The sequence below is a fragment of the Gopherus evgoodei genome, chromosome 2, assembly GCF_007399415.2.
Source record: "Gopherus evgoodei ecotype Sinaloan lineage chromosome 2, rGopEvg1_v1.p, whole genome shotgun sequence".
NCBI classification, from domain to species: domain Eukaryota; kingdom Metazoa; phylum Chordata; order Testudines; family Testudinidae; genus Gopherus; species Gopherus evgoodei.
In genome coordinates this window covers 48,319,913-48,343,006 of record NC_044323.1, presented here as the reverse complement: position 1 = coordinate 48,343,006, position 23,094 = coordinate 48,319,913, and the positions used below count along the sequence as shown (strand labels likewise).

Here is a 23,094-nt window from a genome sequence, read left to right as displayed (position 1 = left end):
GTACTGGAGACTGAAGTCCTCTCTCCACAAAGCAGGTAGAACAGTTTTCCCAGCCCTACCTGTGACCAGAGGGGACCAGCTGAAGGTGAGAGAGTAGCTCAATCCATCATTCCCTAGCCCATCTCATGAGACAACAAACAAGGATCACAAGGTGAAGGCCACTAGGAACCAAACTACCAGAGGGTCAGATAGTTGTCTTTAGACAGTTGGGCCCAGATCCTCAAAGACATTTAGGATACTAGCTTCCACTGCAATCAATGGAAGTTAGGAGCCTAAATACTTTGTGGATCTGGGCTTTGGTCATTATCAACCCAAGATGCCGCCTAAGCGCCCTAGAGGTGAAAAGCTACAAATCCCATTCTCAGTCACTTCAGGATGTTTTTTGCACAGGTCCTATCTCCTCTGTGTTAATATCCTTCCCCAGTACTACATCACAATTACAGCCCAACACAAAGGGAGAAGTTAAAAACCTCATCAGCCTCCTATTCGGAGTTAGTCCCATATCCACAGCATTAGCAGGACAGCTGGAACCTTAAATTAGCTACAAAAGGAGGCAAACCAGCCACTATAAAGCAACTGCTTCTTCCTTAATCTGCAATAGCCCCAGCTTCTTGGATTTAGCAGTATATAAAACAGTCTCATACAGAAAACTGCCAAATAAGACTGGTTATGCAGGTGGCAAGTGGAATTTACAGCTAACAATTGGTTGAGAATTGCACACCCAGTTAGTCTGTGCGGTAGCATCCTATTATTTTTGGTGCCTTGTTCTCCCCTCAGACATTTTGGTTTTTCAGACTGTAATTGCTTTGGGTCAAAGGCTGCCATTTATATTAGCATCACCAATCCCAAGTGTTCACAAATTGCAAGATTAAGAGAGAACTAATAGTTTGGGGTCTTTTGTTTGATATCATTCATGTGAGCCTTTAGGAGTCACGTTTTCTAGAGCCAGGAGGGCTAACAACTGTTTCTAAATGAACGCCCCCAAGGCGCTGGGCTGGAAGAAAAACGGCAGCAAATAGCGTGAGACACAACAAAATGGGGAGAAGTGGCCCCACTCCGGCTTCGAGGGGGCAGGGGGAACCGGGCCATCAATGTTAATGCTAAGTTCGCTATTATCGTGATTGCATTGCAGCAGCGCCCCGGGGACCCCAAGCAGGGGTCAGCAGCACCCCGATGTGCTGCGCGCTGTGTAAACACCCGGCCTAAGAAGCAGGTGACACCCTGAGCTGCAGCACAGCAGTGCCCAGCCCGGCAGCAGCTCGCGGCGATTCCTCCCGGCCTGTACCCACGCCTGGCCCCGGCCCAGTTCTCAGAATTCTACGAAGAGCATCTCCAGCCCCGCCCTCGGGGATGGGGGTGGAGTCGAGCTATTTACTCCGCCGCAGGGCCCAAGACGGGGGTGGGTCTAGCTCCGGGGATTGGCTCCCTCGAGAAGGCCAAGCTCGGCCGGAACAACCAATGAGGCGAGGGGTGAGCTGGGTTCCTGGAAGGACTCACTTCGGGAGGAGGGAGGGAGTTTCACATTGATTTGCCTCGTAAACAAAGAAACTGGAGCGGCATCTAGGCAGAGAAGCGGCCACGCCCCTCCGCCCCACCTGCAGGCCGCCTCCGCCTCCCCGTTCCTTCTTCCTTGGGCTCTCTCCGCGGCGCCCGCTGGGCTCTCTTGGGGTGAAGGATAGCCCACACACCCCTACGCTGCCTGACAATGGTACGGGCCAGAATGCTTGGCCTGTCTCGTCCCGGCCCAGGCAAGGTTCTGTTGGGCGCGGTTTGTCTGGAGCCACGCCCCCTGCCATGGCCCCGCCCCGCTGGAGGTCGGTCTGTGGGCGGTAAATAGCGCCGCACGTGAGAGGCAGCCTCAGGAGTCGAAGACCTAGAGCGGCGCGAGCGAGCGAGCGTCCGAGAGCTAGTCCGGTCACCGCACCTGCCGCGCGTGGCGATGAGAGCCGCGCGGGTCGCCCTGCGCAGCGCCGCCCCTCTGGCGGCGGGCGGGGTCAGCGGGCGCGTGCCGCGCGAGGTGGAGCGCTTCTCCCGCTACTCGCCCTCCCCGCTCTCCATCCAGCAGTTCCTGGACTTCGGTACGGGCCGGGGCGAGCTCTCCTGCCCGCCTCAGGCTCTGCGCTGCCGGCGGGGACCCTGGCTGGCTCCAGCGCTCTGCCACTGGCCGGCTCCTTCGTGGGTGTGTCAGGCTCAGGTGCCCCCGCTCCCGGTTTAGAGCCACGTGCTTTTTTGAAGCCCCTGCCCCGCCTGTGCCCCAGACTCTGGCTAGGGATTTGGGGGTGGGGCGCTCCTCTGCCGTAGGGGGGCGCTGCTCTCGTCGTGAGCATCCGAGATGTTCCCATTATAAACAGCGTGGGGGACGGGACCCCCTTCTGGCTGCTCCACAAGATTGGGAGTCAGCAAAACCGAACAGTTTGGCAGCAGCTCTTTACCGCTGTACAAATCCGGTAGTAGAACGAATGAATGAGTCTCAGATCAGGAATTTGATCGTATGCCTTGCTGCTGACATTGCCCGACGCCACGGGAGTGCTGCTCCCTCCGGGGTGCTGTTCTCTGACTGGGGTAGTAACCGGAACCCTGTGCTGCTGGCAAGTGTGCAGTGAAGCTGAAAGATCCTATGGCTGTTTCATTAAACGTTGAATCCCAAAATATGCAGAAATTTATCATGTACCTTAATATTGTTGATGGGGATCACCTTAAATAGCTCAACCGTTTGTATGTGTTAAACTGTAGTGCATGTGAACAGAACAGATGTGATTTTTATGTACCAGTCACAATACGAATGCTTTGTTCGGCAGATCTGATTTTCAAAGCTGCTAAAGGTGATAAATCATGTTCCAGTGATGTGTTCAGATTAAGGGGTGGGGGGGAGTGAGTGATTGGCAGACTAACTGTAAGAGTACACTGTTTACATAGGCTACCTTGGCTCCCATAGCTAATGAAGAGGGAATCTCCCTGCTTGAACTTGAAATGCAAAATATGTCTTTAACTAGATGTCATTCTACAAATGTCTGTTTCTTGCTGAACTAGGTATCCACTATAGTCATCTAGAAAACATCTAGAGTAAAGAGTTGTTGGTATATGTGCAGAAGAAATAGCCAATATAGCATCCTTCTTACGTTGTTACATATTTATGCTCTTGTAATACTGGGATTTGAGGGAGTCTAAAAGAAACCTGCTCACGCTTGTAAATGCATTTTAAAAAATGCTTAACTTTTCTTATTTTATAGGTTCAAGTAATGGATGTGAAAGAACCTCTTTTGCATTTTTGAGGCAAGAACTTCCTGTGAGGCTGGCAAATATCCTGAGAGAAATTGACCTGCTTCCTGATCAGTTACTGAGCACTCCATCAGTACAGCTGGTAAAAAGCTGGTAAGTGCAAAGGATTTTGTTTAAGTACTCAGTACAGAATATGGTAGAGGTGACAACTCTATACTAGATATCCTTGGAGTAAGAGAAGACAATAGCAAAGTATATGGTCAGAGGGCAACGAAGTAAGATGAAAAAATCTTCAGATATGACTTTACCCATTCATGAATCTGTATGATCTCTTAAGCATCCTGGAAAACACAGTCCCATTCTTATCAACAGAATTGTAAACAGCCATAACTTGTTTTTACAACACCGCACAACATGTCTTGAAAAATAACATGTAGACTCTTAAGCAAAATAAATGAAATCTGACCACCTGCATATCCCTACATTAAAGTAGCCTAAGGCAATATATAGTAAGTCTCTAGGTCCTTTTGCTAGCTTTTTTTTTGGTACCAATTTGTCAAAGGGAACATTGAGACAAAATACAGTGTGGAAGATTTTAGACTGTTCAACCGCTATTCCTGTCTTTATTTAGGTTAAATACAAGAAAATCTGTCATTACTAATGCCTTGGCATACAAACCAGACAGTGAAAAATGTTAGAAGTAATAATAAAATGAGATTATGAACTTGTAAAATAATGTTCAAACTGGCACCCTTTAAATCAAATAACTTGACTACACAATTAAACAAATCTAATCAAGTCTCTTAGTGACAAAAATAAGTTGGTTTTTTTTTTATTTCTTTCTGCTCTCTAGAATTAACACAACAATAGAAGAGTCAAGTGGACCCTATTCTGGCTCTCACATCAACAAAATTATTAACAGACTTTCAATTGCAGATATTCAATTCCACTCTTTGACGCTGTGAAGTGTAGCCTGCATAATCTCTTACTGTAGGCAGTGGATGAGCCAAACAAACACTGCTTTCACTTTCAGATTTTATGTGGAGTTTGTAGGGCGGGCGGGCTGGCTGGCATTGAGGGGGAGTTGACTATAAGCATTGGAACTATGCAAAAGTTAATTTTGAGTAGAATCTTAGAGCTATGGCAACTTACTAACTTGTTCAATTGTAACTTTTTGGGGAGGAGAACTTTTTCTGCTACTTTAACATTTTTAACAAACAATTTAAATAAGCAGCCTTTTGGTGTTTTGTGGACAATCTTTTCTAGGTACATTCAGAGTCTAATGGAGCTAGTTGAGTTTCATCAAAAAAACCCAGAGGACCACAGGGTTTTATCTGAGTAAGCATTTCATTTTTCATCTTCCTTTCTGTAATACATTCAGCTTATAATGACTGACTGTGCTGAGTTACCAGCATAGTTGAAAGACCTAGAGACTAGACTTGTTTCAGTACAAGGTATATTAAGTGCTAACCATGTTGCAGCTACATTGGCTTACAGCAGTTTTTTAAATAAAAGTGACATGTTGAAACTGACCAAGCCAATGGAATAAAGCTGAAAATTGTTGATATCTTAACAGATCTTGTTTTCAGAGCCAACAGGTATAATAGTATTGTAACTGGTATGAGAGGGGGAAAAAACTTAAACAAAATTTACTCTGGGACATCCCATTTCAGTTAGTTCTATTGCAGGTTGGAGTGCCAATTTTGGTTCAGTTTTGTTTTAATTCAACTCAGGTTCTGATGAACAAGTAGACCTAGACATTTGATATTACTAGTATTCCAATGTATTCTTTCATTTCACCTACAGGCCAAAAAGCCCCCTTAAAAGAAAATATTGTGTATATGATTAAGACATAGGAAGTGGCTAGACATGGGAAAACTTAGACAGGTGATGAGAGAGAGTGTTTGCATGTGGACTGTAAGTGCTTTTGTCAAAGTCAAGCAATTTCGCTTGCCACTCTACCTTAGCCGGAAGTTTCTTTATCTGCCCCTGGGAAAAGAATGACTTTGGCCTGGCCTACACTTGGAATTTACGTCGGTATAGCTAGGTCTCTCAAAGTGTGAAAAGTCCATGCCCAGAGAAACACAGGTATACTAACCCTAACACTTGATGTAGAATTCTTCCATCAACCTAGCTACGACTTCTCAGTGAGGTGGATTACCTACACTATGGCTGAATTCCTCCCATCAGCATAGGTAGTATCTACACTGAAGCGCTGCAGTGGCATAGCTGTATAGCTTGTGTAAACAAACCCTTCAAAGTGAAAATCATCAGAGAGAGAACTGACTTTTTATGAGCCTGATTCACCATCCAGTTTTTCTGATGTAAAACTGAAGTGATGCATTGGTGAATCAGGCCCTGTATTTAAAAAGTGAGATCTTCTGTTTAGGTTAGTGATGAGGTCCTTCCTTTGAAGGTTATGCTATGAGATTGCCTTTAAAACCCAATTGCACTTGTTATAATTTTTTTTTAATATAAGCACTTTGACTAAATTAGGGTTTCTTTGCACCAAAACTTAAGATGCCGCTACAGAGAATTTCTTCTTTGAAACTTACCCATGTATAGTCTTAATATTTATCTGAATGTCTTGTGATTATCTAGCTTTATAGATACACTTGTTATAGTCCGAAATAGACACCACGATGTTGTTCCTGTAATGGCGCAAGGAGTAATTGAATACCAAGACACCTTTAGAGTGGACCTAGTCACCAATCAAAATATTCAATACTTCTTGGATCGATTTTACATGAATCGTATATCAATCCGGATGCTAATAAACCAACACAGTAAGTCTTCACTTTTCCCTTGAGAAAATGTATTGTACGTGTTGTGGAACATGTTAAAGTAAAAGTTTCTTATGACTGTTAGAGGACTGTCTCAGGTGACTTCATATGTCACTAGTGTTTTAGTATTTTTTTTAACTGCAGATATGAGCTAGAAGAATACCAGAATATTTATATAAGTTATCTCAATTTGAAACTTCAATATTAACTCTAAACTAATGAAAAGGCTTGTGTGGAAAACTAGTGATATCCTCACCCATGAACAGACTTTTCAGCATTCCTCGCATGCGGCCCCATGGGCTTTTCTTGTGGCCACAGCCTCCTGGGCAGTAACTGGGGGCGGGGAGCAGAGCAGTGGCCCCTGCCCCAGGGCCACCAGCAAAAGTTGGTCCTGCCCCACTCTGGAGCCACAAATGCCAGATGAGCAGGCAGCCAGTGAGTTCCCCACCTTCCCGGGAGTGGTGACGCTCTGACTTCAGCCCTGGGGTGACGGTGGCAGCCTCTTGTCACAGGGCTTCAGGCTCCAGTGCTGGACCCCAACTGTGGGTGCCAGCCCTTGGCTTACCACCCCACTGCATTGCCTCTGGCCCCCACTACCTCCTTGGCCCCCTATCTATCCCCACTGTTTCCCTATCCACCTCCCCATCCAGGGCTCAATTTGTTCCCTGGCTTGCCAGGGCTGGGTAAGCCTGCTGTGAAAATTGATATTAATAAACATTCAATTACTTTTTACAGCAGCAGACTTACTAGCTAGCAAGTCTGTTATTTCTATTGCTTATTGGTTGCCTTTAAAAAAAACAAACAGGAATGTGCAAAGCACCTTATTTGTGTTTCTATTCTGTTTAGGTCCAGTAAAGAATAGAGACAACTGAACATTATTATTGAGGCTGCAAAAAAAACAAACCCTTTACATAATAAACTAAAATGATATGTATATGTGCATATTTATTTTCCCCCCTACCCCCCCCAAGTTAATTAAGTATTTTACTTAAAATTGTCAGTGGTCACCAGCAAGAGTTGGTGGCTGCACTTTGAGGCTACCAAAATAATTGTTGTGAGAACCCTTGCTTTAGATGTTGATCCACCAGTTTAAAAAAAAAAAATCAGCATAGTTAGTGTCTTTGAAATAAGCAGTAGTTCTCCGGGCACCAAACCCTCCTTGTCCTTGACTCTTGAAAATCTAGATTATTTTTCCTATTGGATCTTTTTTTTTGGGGGGGGTGGGGGGAGGGATCTCCAGTATCTGAAATAATTACTTACCAAAAAAAAAAAAAGGAATCTTTTCCTGATCAGAGTATGTGAATGTGAACTGACTTTTCATAATTTTGTTGCTTACCAGAAATGAAATATAATATTGGTTTATCTTAAACAGCACTCCTTTTTGATGACAATACCAACTTGGGTCACCAACAGCACATTGGAAGCATTGATCCATGCTGTGATGTGGTGGGAGTGGTGAATGGTATGTACATTGTTAAATCAATAGGCTCTCTCTTCATGGTTAGCACTGACTGTTTGCAAGTAGTTTGACATGCAGACAAAAGATGTACTTGTGTGGGGTGCTGAAAATGACTTCTTTTAAGTGCCTGACAGTTATCAGCTATAGACTAGCTGATCTCCTGGTTTTAAAGAGGGTGCAAAATAGCAGAAGAATCCATCTAGAAGTAATTTAAGACCTAATTGATCAAGTGTTAATGAGTGGTAGATGAGGTGAGAGCAGTCCATGGCAAATCAACACCAGCTGTGTGTAGTGGCAGACTTCTATCTTTCACTCTCTAGGCATCTGTTAAAATGTTAAACATGCATGTTTAAATTTACAACATAACACATAAATGTAGTATGAAGTGATATGTTGCCAAAGAAAATAAATTGCTATATTATAACTTTGTTTTGCTTTATTATTGCATACACTTACTTTTGTAAAATTAAAAATATATTGCAGATGCTTTTGAAAGTTCCCAGAGACTCTGTGACCAGTATTACTTAGCTTCTCCAGAATTAAGTCTTATTCAAGTGAATGGTAAGATAATGGCTTAATCTCTTATTTGCAGACTAATAATCCTTATCAATAGCCTAATTGACTTCTCTAGCTCTTAGAAAAAGACCCTTTCACTCAATCTCTTTAATGCTTTTGTCAGAGTAGTCCGTACATGGCTTCCTCTTGAAGCTTGTTTACCAGATGCCTAATCTCATGTTTGCTCCTTCCACTTCTTTAAGCTCCTCCAAGTTGCCTTTTTCACATCAGTTGTTGGAATCCAACAACTGATCTCTGCATTTTGGTTCCATAAGATAGCGCACTGGCTTTCTGACTCTCAAATATGAACATTCTCTTTTGAGGAGTGGTTCTTGCAAATCCTGCAGAGAACATACTTGACCTGCCCCTATAGTACAAGCACTAGTATATGATGGCAAGGAATAAGCTCTCTTTACACTTAGAAAGTGGATGCAGGACTAGAATCCAGGAACAGCTGAGTTTTAATCCACACTCTCTGTGTGTCTGATTCTGGGCGATTAATTCTTGCCCACTCCATAGGAATGCTAAAAACTGAATGATGTGTGCACAGTCACTTGAAAACAACTGTGTTCATGAAATAACCAATTGTATACAAATTGGTATATGATGTGCTGGGGGGGGGCGGTGAATAACATTTTTCCTCTCATTTCCTTATTTACTATAGCATGACATCATTTGCTTATAGTAGAGCTGATTTGGGAAGCAAAAGCAACAAAAGAAAAGCCTTAAAATGGGGGAAATGTTTCTTTTTTTTCCCCTCTAGGAAGAGTGCCAAGACAACCCATTCACATTGTTTATGTTCCTTCCCACCTCTTCCATATACTGTTTGAGCTCTTCAAGGTTTGTAAACCCACGTTTCTGTTATGAGCATGTCATTGCCCAGTTCTGTGAGTGTGAACTAATGTATTTCAGTTTTCAGCCACTTTTGTTTTTAGTTATGTCTTGCCTAAGATCATGAGACAGACAGCCCTAGAGGAACTATAGCTCTGGTAACTAGAGGAATGGATAGTGGCAGCAGATAGGAATGACTTGGAATTCAGATGCAGTGGAGTGTTGAAAAAGGGGGGGTTGTGTGGGTGGAGGGGGATAGTGTGGGTGGAGGGGGATATTCTTCCCTTTATTGAGCGTAGTCTTATGAATTCTGGAGTCCCTTCTGTCAGTGGAGTAAGAAGGGCCTTATGGTATCTGTCAAACTTGTGATGCACAGAAGGATATGCAAAGAGAGAGGAATGGGAAGCATCAAAGGCGCATGCATCCTTGTCTAAACATTTTAGTTAGTTTATGTCAAATACAAGATTGGTGAGGAATAAATAAAATATCAATATTTTTGAGGTAGGTAATATTGCATATGTATGCTCTTGAAAGAAAAGAATACGGTGGCAACAAAAATAGACCAAGAGGTAATGGGATTGAAGAGGTGGTGTGTGGCTTGTTTGGGGTAGAGCACCATGACTCCACACTGACCTGGGCATGTTCTCTTAGAATCTGACTACAGATTTCCTTTTTAAATGTCTAATGTCTAATCTTCATGTTGGACGGGTACAGCTTCATTTCTGATATGTATATTGAAGTGTCCTTTCCAAAAATTCAACCCCAAATAAAATGTCTTTAGAAGTCACTTCAGTTGCAAGTTTTTCCTTCAGTCCCCCTATACTAAATTGCTAAGAACATTCCCCAAAGACCAAACAATTGGGGGGTGGGGATAGTCAGCTCTTTCTAACAAAGACCTGGTATGCGCTTGGAAGGGGGGGGGGAGGACAGAACCACACCAGAATCTACTATCTGTGGTGCTGCGATAGTAACATACAGTTAATTGAGCCAAACTTCTGATGATGGTGATTACCTTAATTTCCATAGAATGCCATGAGGGCAACAGTTGAACATCAGGAGAACAATTCTTCCCTTTCTCCAGTTAAAGTGACTGTTGTTCTAGGAAATGAAGACCTGACAATTAAGGTAATCTATTACTTGACTGCAGTAGCCCATAAATGAAGTAAAGACTGAATATTCCACAACAAATAGCAATAGAAAAGCGTGCTGACTTATAACTGTAGGACAAAGTTAATATCTACTATAGTGTTTTCAGCTGTAGATTACTTTAGACAGGTTATTTATCAGAAATCTAAGCTTTTGTGGTATCTAATCAGGAATAACTGTTGGGTTACTGGTGGATGGGTTCAGGTGCTAATGTTCAATGCTATTTCTAGAACAGACTTATAGCTGACTAATTTTTTAATCAGATATCTGACACAGGAGGTGGTGTTCCATTGAAGAAAATCAATCTCCTGTTTAGCTACATGTATTCCACAGCACCGAGACCAGTGGTGGATGACTCTCGTAATGCTCCTTTGGTAAGATCTGAAATTTATAGTAATTTTTTAAAGGAACAATGCAAGATAAAGTACTTGAAATTGCCTCAGAGTCTTACTGCTTTTTAAGTTAGTCACAGGTGAATTGAACTTTGCAATAAAAAATACATGCTTTGTTGGAATGGGACCAGTGGCATTCTAAGGATTCAGCATTTTTCTTCATTTGTATCTTTAAAAGTCTCTCTGATCTCCACCTTAGGCAGCTTTTTAATGTCTCATGCCCTTTCCATTTAAAAACAAAACAAAAAAAAACACCCTCTCCTCTTCTTGCACATTAGATTTTATTTCCCCCCCCTCAAGTGAAGAATGACCTCTATTTGATGCAAAAATCGTGGACAAAGCAACTACATGTTACAGGGGGCAGTCTTTCAGTGGCTTCTGCTCCCTTCTTGTGCCCCAATCCTATGTTAATAGCTTTTAGGAATTCTGTTTAAATTGGGCTATATGTTTGTTTTAAGAATGCAGCAATGCTTGAGACTAGCTGGGATGTGTTTCTAATGACTGTTGGGTCAAAAGCAGAGACAAGTTGGTTGTCTAACAACCTGTGGACCTCTCTATGCTAGAATCCCTCTTCTCTCAAGAGCCACAGCTTGAAGGAAGGAGCAGTATTTCAGTGATCTCTGCTCCCTATCCTCACTCCTCCCGATAATAATATCCTGATGGGTTTTGTTGACAACGGCTGAGGCAACAGTTTGCTGCCACGCGGAACAGAGTAGAGGCCATTGCAAGGGTTCCCTTCGCTTTTTCTCTGAAAACATAGCCAGCCATTCTGCATCTTGGTTCTCTTCCCTCACTTGCACTCTTAACATTCCTACCCCAAATTGGGACCCTTTAGGGGACAAGCTTAGAACACAAGTTCCTTTGCCATCTTTCCAGCTCTCTGCTTCTGCCCCATTCTGGTTAAAAAGAGAAGGCATGGCTGTAAAAGTATGTAAAAGTGAGAGGTGTAAAATATATAATTCCCCAATTGAAGACTTGAAAGATCTTTCAGCATGTTTTATGATTGAGGATGAGTAATTTTTTCATAAAGTTCCAGTGTTCTAAATGAGACTTTGTTGTTAACATTTTGGGGTGGGGGAGGGAGAGAAGCTCTGCAGTAATGGAGATGTTCAGGGACCTAAACTGTCTCCCTGGAACAGTCATCATGCTCTCTGGAAATGGAAGACATTTTGATGTATTGTACTTTACTTATTTCTAGGCTGGTTTTGGGTATGGCTTGCCAATTTCTCGTCTATATGCTAAATACTTTCAAGGAGACTTGAATCTATATTCTATACCAGGTTATGGAACAGATGCTGTTATCTACCTGAAGGTATGTGCTTTTGTTACATGAAAGTAATATTGCTGATTACTGATAGGTACCTTATCCCACTTAATTGACATTAAAGTGTGGTTCTACATAAAAATGGCTGAAGGCCTAACTTGGCCTGCCGACCCTCTCTTGCTGGTGAGCTAGAAATTACTCAGCTTGATTTTTCAGAGCTGAGGGTCAGTTTTGTAGTAGTTTTCAGCTGATCCAATTTACACTGGTATTTGAGGTCTCTTCCTCCTCTCCACCCCCCACCCCCCCACAGAGTTGTTAAGTAGAAACTTATGGGCTAGGGCTGCTGGTTAGAATTGAGGCACCCAAAGTACAAAGATTCAAGTAGCAGATCTTCAATCTTCACTGATCTTTGTTTTCAGCAGTGAGATGTCCAGCCTTAGAAGGAAATATAAATAGTTGTTACCAGTAATTTATCTGTTCAACTATTGTACAGATTCTGAATTCTAGGTAAGATAAATACTTCAAATTATGTCAGATTCTTTGTTAAGTAAGGGTCCAGTCTACTACATACACCAGGTTTCTGCAGGTAACTGTAAAAACAAAGGTTTTTAGCAATCTTTGCATCTACTACTGAGAGATACTTGCGCTGACTGCGTTACAAAATTTAACTGTATTTTAAGTATCTAAGCACAAGCTATAAAATGGTATGTATGTTTTATATGTATGTGTTCCACTTCACAGTAACTTTTTATTAATACCATCCCAACCTGTCTCTTCATCATAGAATCATATATCTGTAAAATGGGGTGAGACGTACAAATGCCTCTTTGGGCCTTTTGAGAAAGGGGTTGTCCTGCTATATCTGGGATTATCTTGATTGTAAATCACCCCAAAGAAGTCATATTATGCAGAACACAAACAGGTTCATGGCCTGTAAAATCTGACCGCAACATGACTTGACACTTAATGACAGCACATCTTTCTCCTGTCCAAACTCTCCTTGGCAAACATAAGCACAACAGAGCACGCTGCTGTGGCCTATTACAGATGCAAAAGACTAATGCTCACCTGACTATTAATCCAAGCATGTGGTTTTCTGTGTAACTGTAGTATCAGTGGCTCAGGTCTCTAAAACTTATTGTTACATCTATATTGCTTTGATTTTTTTTAATGGTATATTTAGAACTCTTATTGTTGTGGAACGGTGACCTAAAAGAGATTGTTGAATAAGTGTTTCCTGTATATTTTGTTTGCTTGCTTTTAGGCTCTTTCAACAGAATCAATAGAAAAGCTCCCTGTGTTCAACAAGTCTGCCTTTAAGCGTTATCAGATGGCTACAGAGGCAGATGATTGGTGTATCCCAAGTAAACCAAAAAACTCAGTGAGGCAAAGTGCAGCTGTGTGAAAGAAATGTCAAGTTGTATGAAGAGACAGTTTGATTCCCTTCTATCAGGACTAATGCTTGAGTGCATTACTCTACAGTTCCTTCCAACAGGTCATGGAATAGGAGGACTGTCAGTCTGTTGGAATAAGGGAAGGAAAGATCATGCTGCAGGTTATAGCCTAGACCAGGGCTGGCGTTACGGGTGGGCGCCTGCCATGGGCGCTGTGGTCAGCGGGGCACCATCAGTGCTTAATTTGTTCCAGAGCTTGCTACTGCTGAGCCCTAGCACCTCTCGGCTGGGCAGTTCATAGCCCCAGCACCTCTTGACTGCCGGTCAGCAGCTGCTGCTCTCTGACCACCCAGCTCTGAAGGCAGCGCTGCCAGCAGCAGCACAGAAGTAAGGGTGGCAATATTATACCATCCCACCCATACCTCTTCATTGCCACTGGTGTTGGCATTGCCTTCTGACCTGGGCTCCTAACCAGCAGCCACCACTCTCAAGCTGCTTTGGTCAAGAGGCAAGGAGCTAGGGTGACCAAATGTCCCCGATTTTATAGGGACAATCCCAATATTTGGGGATTTTTCTTGTATAGGTGCCTATTACCCCTCCACACTTGGTCCTGATATATATAATTTTTTTTTTCATACATGCTATCTGGTCACCCTACAAGGAGCAGGGTGGGCCTGGGGTTCAAGTCTGCAGAAAGGAGCTCTGGGCATTGTGAGGGAAGGCAGCAGAAGCAATGGGGAGCCCAGGAAGGCAGTGGGGGCCAGGGACAATGGGGGAAATGAATAGGGAGGCAGTAGGGGCCAGAGGCATCAAAATATAAGTTGGCCCAGGGTTCCATTTTCCCTAATGTCAGCCCTATCTAAACAGCACGATTTGACCGGTGCAGTTCAGTACAAAGCAAACCTAAAAATGTGTATATCTTTCAATGTTGCCCTTACCAAAAAAGTTCTTGTATAAGAAGTTCAGATTAATACTTCAGAATTTCAGGTACATGATCTGAGACTTGATATAATAGATGTATACAGTTTCTGACCCATGTTTACACTTGAACCTCTAAATGCTGACACTTGTCAGTTAGGTACCTATTTTTTCTCCCAGAACAGTCATTAAAGCGTCACCATGTTACAGAAGTCTGCAGTTAGGTGCATGTATACCGGTGTACAACACCGTCCTATTCAGATCCACTTTAACATGACCGGGCAGCAGCAGGATAGGAACCTTAAGGTGTGGCAGGTTGGTTGACCCACACATGGCTAAGTATCTTATGACATTAGAAAGTCCCATTTTTCTCCCTGCACTTCCCAATGGTAAATGTTAAACAACTTTTATTCCAAAAATAGCTTGCTTAGATAACTTTTATTACTTGCCCTGAATGGGTAGAAGATTGGTGCCATTTTCAGGAATTGTTTTTTGTTTTTGTTTTTGTTTTTTTTAAAACCAGCAAGTTGTGTTCAAGGTAACTTGGAGAAGGCTATGTGTATGTATCTTGGGGATGCACTTGACTGTGACAAACATAATGATGCATGTAGTTCACATCTTTGAACTGTAAGAGCTGTACCAAACGTATAAGCTTAGATTTTTCAAAGAATTCCATGTATGGAGAATCCAGTACTTCACATGAACAATTAGTATCCATGCTTAGTTGTGTGATGGTTTTGTAATGCAGATCATCTTCTCTAGAAACAGAGAGAGCGCCACTAAACATTCTTGCTGTGGACATCAGATTTAATTTAATTCTTAATCCAAGCAATAGTAGACTGTTATACTACCTTGTTCAGCAGAATGAGTTTTAACTAGTACTGTGTATAACTGTACTGTATGGTGTTTTTATTTCATTATTATAGCTTTAGTCCATGTGTGTAGTAACATTTCAGAGAATGTTCCACCTTCAAAAGATGTTTTAATGTTTTTGTAGCTCTTTTGGTGTAAACTCTCTCATGTTGACTTGAGAACTTGTAGATTCTTCCAAATGTTTAATTTGTTTTTATAGAAACTGTGTTTTAGAAAAACTTAGCACTGAAACTACTTAAGTTTAACTACTGAGCAGAATGATTTAATGCACTACATAAAAGTTGGTGAATAATTTAGTTCATCACCTTGCATGATCTGGAATTTCCAAAGATGATCGGATAGTCTAAATAAATTATAAAATGGGCTGACCGAATACATTTTTTCTTCCTTATCAACTCTTTAGAATCAAATATCTTTCATTCCTATATTTTTTTTAGATTAAAAAGGTCATCTTTACTGTGTCCCAGTGCTTCAGTAGCTTATAGATCTTGAATGCTAGACAAGGTCATGAAGTGCACCTAGACATAGTCTCTCATTTCAGATAAACATAAATTTTGGCTCTTTCTCTAGGCTCATTAATGCCTGAGCATGACCTGTGCTCTCATGCTTTTTAGTACTTTTGTAATATATAATCACATGTCCCTCTCCTGGAGAAGAGTGTCTTTATTTTCAAAACATCACGTACACTTTTATGCTGCTGTGAATAATGTTAATACTTGCAGGTGGAAGTATTCTGAACAGCATTATCTTTAAGTCTATATTGAGTTATAGGGCAACTTTCTAATGCTAAGTGAGTCTTTAGTACCAACTCTATATTCAAAACACACTCAGTGCCATAGGTGGCTATCAATATGCGTACCAGATCAGCACTCCACAAGGAGTCTCTCTTGTATTTAACTACTTTGCACTAGAATCTTAACTGTTTTTGAAGTTTGTTTTAAGGATAAAGCTTCTGATTTTAAGCCTTGTACTGTACATAAGTGTTATAATTTTGTAATAAATATTTTTTAACTGACTTGTTCTTTCACTTCATTATTGCGGTGGGTCTGCTCAAGGTGTAGCTTTGTTTGTGGGTTGTAGAACCTCCATTTGTTGAAGTTGTAAAGTGAGCTTTGCAGAATATCCGCCCGAATATATTACTCTGTCAGCACTTAGTGTTGTGGTGTGTGGTTGGTTATTTTTTTTTTTAATATTTTCAGCAGACTGGGTAGGGAGGGTAAAACAACAGTGTTTCCTTTTTAATAAGGAGTGAAAGTGCACAGATGCTTAACGCTTGCAGTTAAGGTAACTCTTTGCAATTTGAGCATCATTTACACACCTGCCAATTTTTAAATGTTTTCCTTATGGTCTGATCTAAACACAGTGGGCCTAAAACACATCATAAAAGATAATCTCTATCGGGAAGACAATATAAGCCGATTGATGCACCCTTCCATCTCTCCTGGGTCACTTGCAACCAATCCTCCAGGTGTTTTCCAGAGCTCTTTATATGGGTCACTCCCGAAGTCTTTCATAGCATAAACTGCTTCTGTATTTAAGGGGGGAAAAAACAAACTTTTTGGCTACCTTGCCTCCCACTTGCCACAAGGATGCTATGATTTTTAAGTACAGCTCTTGCTTACATGTCAGCCTAGGACTTTTTTTTTTTTTTTTTTTTTTTTTCCCCTTCCTCAAAGGAAACCTGCACAACATCTTCAAAAGATGAGCCTGGGAGCTTAAATTCATAACTCTGCTATATAGCTAAAACTTATGAACTGGATATGGCTTATTACAACAATCTATGACCCACTTAACCTCCCATCACCCCTTTCCTCACTGTGACTGGAGAGGTGTTAACAGGCCACCTCACCTTGAGTGATCTCTTGGAATATGTGTTAACTACTTACATTAAACAATGTGTTCCACCTTGCATTTAGCTATGCTACTTGGAGTGCATTGCCCAGACCTGAAGAAGAGCTCTGTGTAAGCTTGAAAGCTGGTCTCTCTCATCAACAGTAGTTGAGCCAATAAAAAAAATTACCTCACCCACCTTGTTTCTCTAATATACTTTGGGGGTTTAAGTAATGGAGTGGTTGGGAATAAAGAATACCAATGCTACCACCCTATTAGTAATAAATTTGTAGTGCCAACTGAGTAAATATAAAACCTATAGACTAGGACCCTATGCTGTTAGGAACTGTATAAATAACAATGGTCATTCCTTCCCCAAAGACCTTGCAATCCAGGTGTGGGGCAAGAGAAAACAGATGAAGACAGATGGGAGAGTACAAATCTACTGGGATATTACTAACAACCCAGAAGTTGATACTCCACTATCCTTATTCATAATACTTGTAGAATCAAGCATCTTGCTGATTGGTATAGCTACATTTTTAAAAAACAAAAGTGACCTCTTCTATCATAACTGCCAAGAGAAAAGGGAAAGATGCATCAAAACTAGCATTTACTGAATGGTCTAATAAAAATCAGTGCACTACATGAGTCTGAGGGGGAACAATAGTGAAGGAAAAACTGGGATGTTTCTTAAAATAACTGAAGAAAATAGCAAGAGAATATTTTGAGTATGTCCTCCAATGTTGCTGTTTATCAATTATCACTTTACCCTCACTCTTCTGGGAAAATGTTATGTTTGTACATAAAATTGATTTAAAAAACATTGACCAGTTTAATTTTAAAAATCAAACATAGCAGCTCATGATGTAGGGATTTTCTGGTTCTAGTTCCCTATTCAGTTTTCAGTGCAATGTGGCATGTAAGATGTATGTTAAATTTTTTCTTAGTATTACTTTTCCCTGTGAGCAATTATTGTAGTTGCCAAAGGAACGGTATGTTATAGTATCTGGGATGGTAATGTACCCAATCTTGAATGAAAAGGGAGTTAGCCGTGAGACAATGTTTCTATTAAGATGGGGTTCATTCTATGGGGAGGGAGGGGAAACTGAGAATCTGTTATCCCGTATACTTTCTACTTCCTATATCGTTGACTTACTACTTTCTATAATCTTCCATGATGAAAAATGACCAAGTTTACTAACACAATGTTGGGGTATAAACATTGTTTCCATTAAATTAATATTTACATTAAAATATTTCTATTGGTCTGGATTTTCAATTCCAAAAGTTATGAATTCCCATAACCTTAGAGATTTGACCGAATACCATTCATTTAAATATAAATTTCATAGCACATATGCTCCATGACTGGTTGTGTCTGTATTTCCACTAATGGTCCTTATTTTCAAGCTGTGTAGTTTCCATTAAAACTTGGTCTAGGAACCTGGCTCTCAGCCCAGAAGAGAATGGCATGCAAATGTTTTTAAACACTTGAAGATGGTTTTGAGAAAAAACATGGTTTTCTTCTCGTGTGCTACAGAAAGGAGGAAGGCTTCTGAAAGCTAGAGAATAAATCATCATCTCCAACCAATGCTGAATTTTTCAGAAGCCATTGTTTTTAAAACAGAGTGCAAACCTACCCATAATGTTCACTGATTTCAATCACTGCTGAGCTAAACAACTTAAACTGGGAGAAGCAGTGAGTGAGGTTAAGTCTTTAAAGGGAGTTTTTCAAAGGCAGAAATGGGAGTTGGGTAACTAGCTGCCCTTTGTGCCTCTGAAAATTCCAGCTTTCATCTGCAAAAAGCTTTGGAACTGTATTATTATGTAAGCCTTTATGCTTTCAAACTGCTGAATGTACATTAACAATGGGTGCTCAGCCTTGCTGGATAAGGTCCTAATTAACTACCTTTGTGGCATGCAAAGAAATTAGAGAGAGGGGAGAAGAAAGGTTGTGCAAGACTAATTTTCTAAGCCAGGTGAATATAATGATGTGGCTTACAGTCCACAATATTATTCACAAGGTAGTATTAAACAATGTGAACTCTAAATCCTACCCCAATCCTCAAGGGCTTTAGATGCAGCAGAATTGGTGTAGTTCTTCTGTGTAGCAGGAGGCAGGATTTCTGCAGTCCATGGAGAGAGATCTAAACATCCTGTGTCATAGAGCCAAGATCAGTGGGCTGGCCCCAGAATCCCTGGTTTCAGAGGCAGGGATAGTGGAGCCTCCACCCTTGCTCTCTGGAACAAAGTTGGCAGCAGCATCAACTAGTACAACTCATGGCTGCTATAGTAGCAGGAGAGCAACTTTGCTGCCTTCCACAGCTTAGGGTAGGATTCCACACACACATATTAACACCTACACCAAGCCCAACTACACAGGTCTGGGGCAGGATTTAGCCCTTGGTAAATATACATTATTGCCTGATAAGCAGCAATATCCCTTTTAGTTCTGGGCCAATGAGACAAGTGATCTGTTTTTAACAGCTGCATAGATGCATATTTTAAGAGGCAGAATAGACTGGTAGGTTTTTACATTTACTCCATTTTTTTTATTAAGGGAAAAGGCAGAATATTCTCAGAAAACTATCAATCATATTTAAGTGGTGAGGCAAACTGTCCAAAACAGTGCAATTGATTTCTGCAAATATATGCATTTTGCAGGGAAAATCTCCACAATAGGGCAAAATCCATCCCTCACTCAGGTCCCTTTATGCCATTCTGGTGGCTTATAATATGAACCAAAACAGTGCCCAAAGAACTATCATAGAAGATTAGGGTTGGAAGAGACTTCAGGATGTCATCGAGTCCAATCCCCTGCTCAAAGCAGGACCAACCCCAACTAATCATCCCAGCCAAGGCTTCATCAAGCATGACCTTAAAAACCTCTAAGAATGGAGATTCCACCACCTTCATAGGTAACCCAGTCCAGTGTTTCACCACCTTCCTAGTGAAATAGTGTTTCCTAATATCCAACCTAGACCTCCCCTACTGCAACTTGAGACCATTTCTCCTTGTTCTGTCATCTGCCACCACTGAGAACAGTCCAGATCCATCTTCTTTGGAACCCCTCCTTCAGGTAGTTGAAAGCAGCTATCAAATCCCCCCTCATTCTTCTCTTCTGCAGACTAAATAATCCCAGTTCCCTCAGCTTCTCCTCATAAGTCATGTGCCCCAGCCCCCTAATCATTTCCATTGCCCTCCTCTGGACTCTCTCCAATTTGTCCACATCCTTTCTGTAGTGGGGGGCCCAAACCTGGACACAATACTCCAGGTGGCCTCACCAGTGCCAAATAGAGGGGAATAATCACTTCCCTCATCTGCTGGCAATGCTCCTACTAATGCAACCCAATATACCATTAGCCTTCTTGGCAACAAGGACACACTGCTGACTCATTTCCAGCTTCTCATCCACTGTAATCCCCAGGTCCTTTTTTCCAGAACTGCCGCTTAGCTAGTTGGTCCCCAGCCTGTAGCAGTGCATGGGATTCTTCCGTCCTAAGTGCAGGACTCTGCACTTGCCCTTGTTGAACCTCATCAGATTTCTTTTGGTCCAATCCTCTAATTTGTCTAGGTCACTCTGGACACTATCCCTACCCTCCAGCATATCTACCATTCCTCTTAGTGTCATCCATGAACTTGCTGAGGGTGCAATCCATTCCATCATCCAGATCATTAATGAAGATATTGAACAAAATTGGCCCCAGGACTGATCCCTGGAGCACGCCGCTCGATACCAGCTGCCAACTAGACATCAAGCCGTTGAGCACTACATATTGAGCCCAACAATCTAGCCAGCTTTCTATCCACTTTATAGTTCATTCATCCAATCCATACTTATTTAACTTGCTGGCAAGAAAATTGTGGGAGACCGTATCAAAAGCTTTGCTAAAGTCAAGGTATACGCTATGTCCTCAACCTTTAATCTTTGGCACAGAGAAATGAATGAGAGCATATCAGAAATGGGAGGGGGGAGTGACCAGAGCACTCTGCACTACAGAGCATCCCATTGGTAGCTGGATAGGGAAGGTTCATAAGTTAAAGCAGCTCAGGGGCTTTAATTTATGACAAGATTGTACCCCATTGTGATGGGTAATGCAGGGTGAGCAGAGAGCTTGAAAACAAATCATTTACAATTATTTGAAATGTCATTAGCCACACAGGGAAATCAGGGATGACAAACTGCTCCTTTGGAATTTTAATTAATGATAATAATATCTAGCTCTCCTGTAGCATTTTTCATCCATAGATCTCAAATTGCTTTAACAAGGAAGGCAGTATCATTATCCCCATTTTACAGACAGAAAAACTGAGGCACAGAGCAATTTTAAGTGACTTGCTGAAGGTCACCCAGCAGGCCACTTGCAGAACCAGGAATTAAACCTTGGGCCATCTGAGGCCCAGTTATGCCCCAAAGTGAATGTTTATGATTGTGATTATGCCTTTTCTATCAGAGATACAGTCCCAGTACTAGTGGCTGTTCTTTAAAATACCTGAGCCTATAAACAGAGTAATAAAAGGAATGGCCTTTCTCTGGCTCAGTCAGCAATGATGTGTGACATGCAGCACAGGCAGCAATGTGCTATGAGAAGGTAGTTTTTAACTGAAAGACGATCCCATGCTTAAAGAGAGAATTATGGCACAGATTGTACCATGAGTGCACTGGTTTACTTTGGGGATGGTTAAGAGCCTCATTACCTCACAGGGAACTCTGGGAGGCAGTGTGGGGAGACAATGCCTGTCAGAACTCATGGGTAGCATAGCCACAATGAAACACCCTTGGGATGATGGTGCCACATGTACTACCCTGCACCACTGGTCAACTCTGCAGGTTGACACAGAAGGGCTGACCTGGCCCAGCCTGCCTCTCCTGTTTTAGGGTGGCTTATACCACTGCAGGCACTAGCAGGTACATGCACATGTACATTGGCAGCTAGGAACATGGTTGGCCAGGCATGTGCACAATACCTGAGCAGCATACATACTAGAGATTTCATGTATTCATCAGAGGCTTGATCCAAAGTCCATTGAAGTCACTGGGGGTCCATCCATTGATTTCAAGAAGCTTTTCATCAGTCCCTAGACATGTACAATTATGCATGCTTAATTGTGAATATCTGACCCAGTACATCTGGAGCTTTGCACACTGAAATGCCACATCATACACTGAAATGCACAAAAATCACTCCATGAGTTCTGTCTTTCCTCTTTGTCCCTCTACTCATTCCTCTTCCCACCACTGGTACTGTCCTATATACATTAAGAGCATATCCTATCTAACTGAGTGGTAAGAGTGTGACATCTGAGGTATGGTTTTTCAAGATCATTGGATTATCAATTCACTTCAGCAAACGATCCGAGACTGTACTACATATCTCGAGTGTGCTGCCTGTCATTGAATGACACCATCCATGCCAAGGCATCTGGGAAACAGCAAAATTATTCACTGGGGGATCAGAAATTGTTTCAGATAGACTTAAGAAATTATATTATAGATATTAGTATTCAGGGATGGCCATAGGGTCTGTTCTCTGCCCTTATCCAGAGAGTTGTCCTTGCCACCTCCTCTGCTCTACAGTAGATGTTTATTCTCCACCCCAGAGAATTGATGTTCAGGAGAGAGAGTGCGTCTTGAGTTTAAATCTTTATTTACCACCATCGCAGTCAGACAGAGCATAAAGGGATTGCAGAGACTCCTATTTCTTTACAAGAACTGCAGCATTTATTGTGAGGAGACAATAGATTTTTCATGAACAGCTTAGTCCTTCAGAGGGGCATATCTTCATTTCATGTGTTCAGACAGGACACTCAGACAAAGCTACCTGCCCAGGAAAGGCTAAAACAAATGTCTTTGTTAGCAAAATCACGTATTCTTACAGAGAAACTCCTGCTAATAGAGTAAAGCTATATTGGTCACACTGGTATAGCGAGGTTCCATTTATAAAGAGGTTAATAGATGTTTTAATAAATGGTTACCCAATTGTTATCAGATTTTATAAAATCAATAAATTGCATATAACCACAACCTATAACACCTATTGCTGCTGTGCTTATAATCACATGTAACACACATTACTCATGCCTGTAATGTGCTTATAGCATACAGTAATAATTTATTAACCCTTTATGAACTATTAGAAATGGAACCTTAATGTAAAGTGTGACTGCTATATTAAGAAATGTATGATAAAAAATAATAGAGCAGTGATAATTATTAGCTAGTTTTTTAGGGCTTTATCCAATGCCCACTGACGTCAATGGAAAGACTCCCATTGATTTCAATGGGCTTTGGTCCAGGGTAGCTCGTTGAGACTGAGAGGATATATGCATTTTTGGAAGGTTCCAAGGAGACAACAGTCATTAGTTAACATTTAGGGCTTGTCTACACTTAAAACACTACAGAGGCACAGCTGCAGATGAGGCACCG

General features: G+C 41.6%; 2 protein-coding genes across 3 annotated transcripts in view; one reads left to right on the top strand and one right to left on the bottom strand.

The window, feature by feature from the left end:
* Positions 1-1,924: 1,924 nt before the first annotated feature.
* Positions 1,925-13,591, top strand: PDK4 (pyruvate dehydrogenase kinase 4). Of its 2 annotated transcripts, none has more exons than XM_030550611.1 (11): positions 1,925-2,078; positions 3,231-3,372; positions 4,486-4,557; positions 5,821-6,005; positions 7,375-7,464; positions 7,945-8,022; positions 8,780-8,856; positions 9,874-9,972; positions 10,257-10,367; positions 11,584-11,697; positions 12,914-13,591. In XM_030550611.1, exons 1-11 carry the CDS (start codon positions 1,940-1,942, stop codon positions 13,052-13,054), a joined length of 1,248 nt encoding a protein of 415 aa, XP_030406471.1. In that variant the 5' UTR covers positions 1,925-1,939; the 3' UTR covers positions 13,055-13,591. The 2 variants fall into 2 exon arrangements, with proteins under 2 accessions (XP_030406471.1, XP_030406472.1); XM_030550612.1 differs by lacking the exon at positions 1,925-2,078 and adding an exon at positions 2,638-2,822.
* Positions 13,592-22,331: 8,740 nt separating this feature from the next.
* The window catches only part of ASB4 (ankyrin repeat and SOCS box containing 4), a 56,294-nt gene continuing 55,531 nt past the window's right edge, over positions 22,332-23,094 (bottom strand). Inside the window, exon 5 of the mRNA XM_030550610.1 lies at positions 22,332-22,503. Within this exon, the coding sequence (XP_030406470.1) occupies positions 22,486-22,503 (18 nt within the window). The 3' untranslated portion in view covers positions 22,332-22,485. The remainder of the gene's footprint in view (positions 22,504-23,094) is intronic.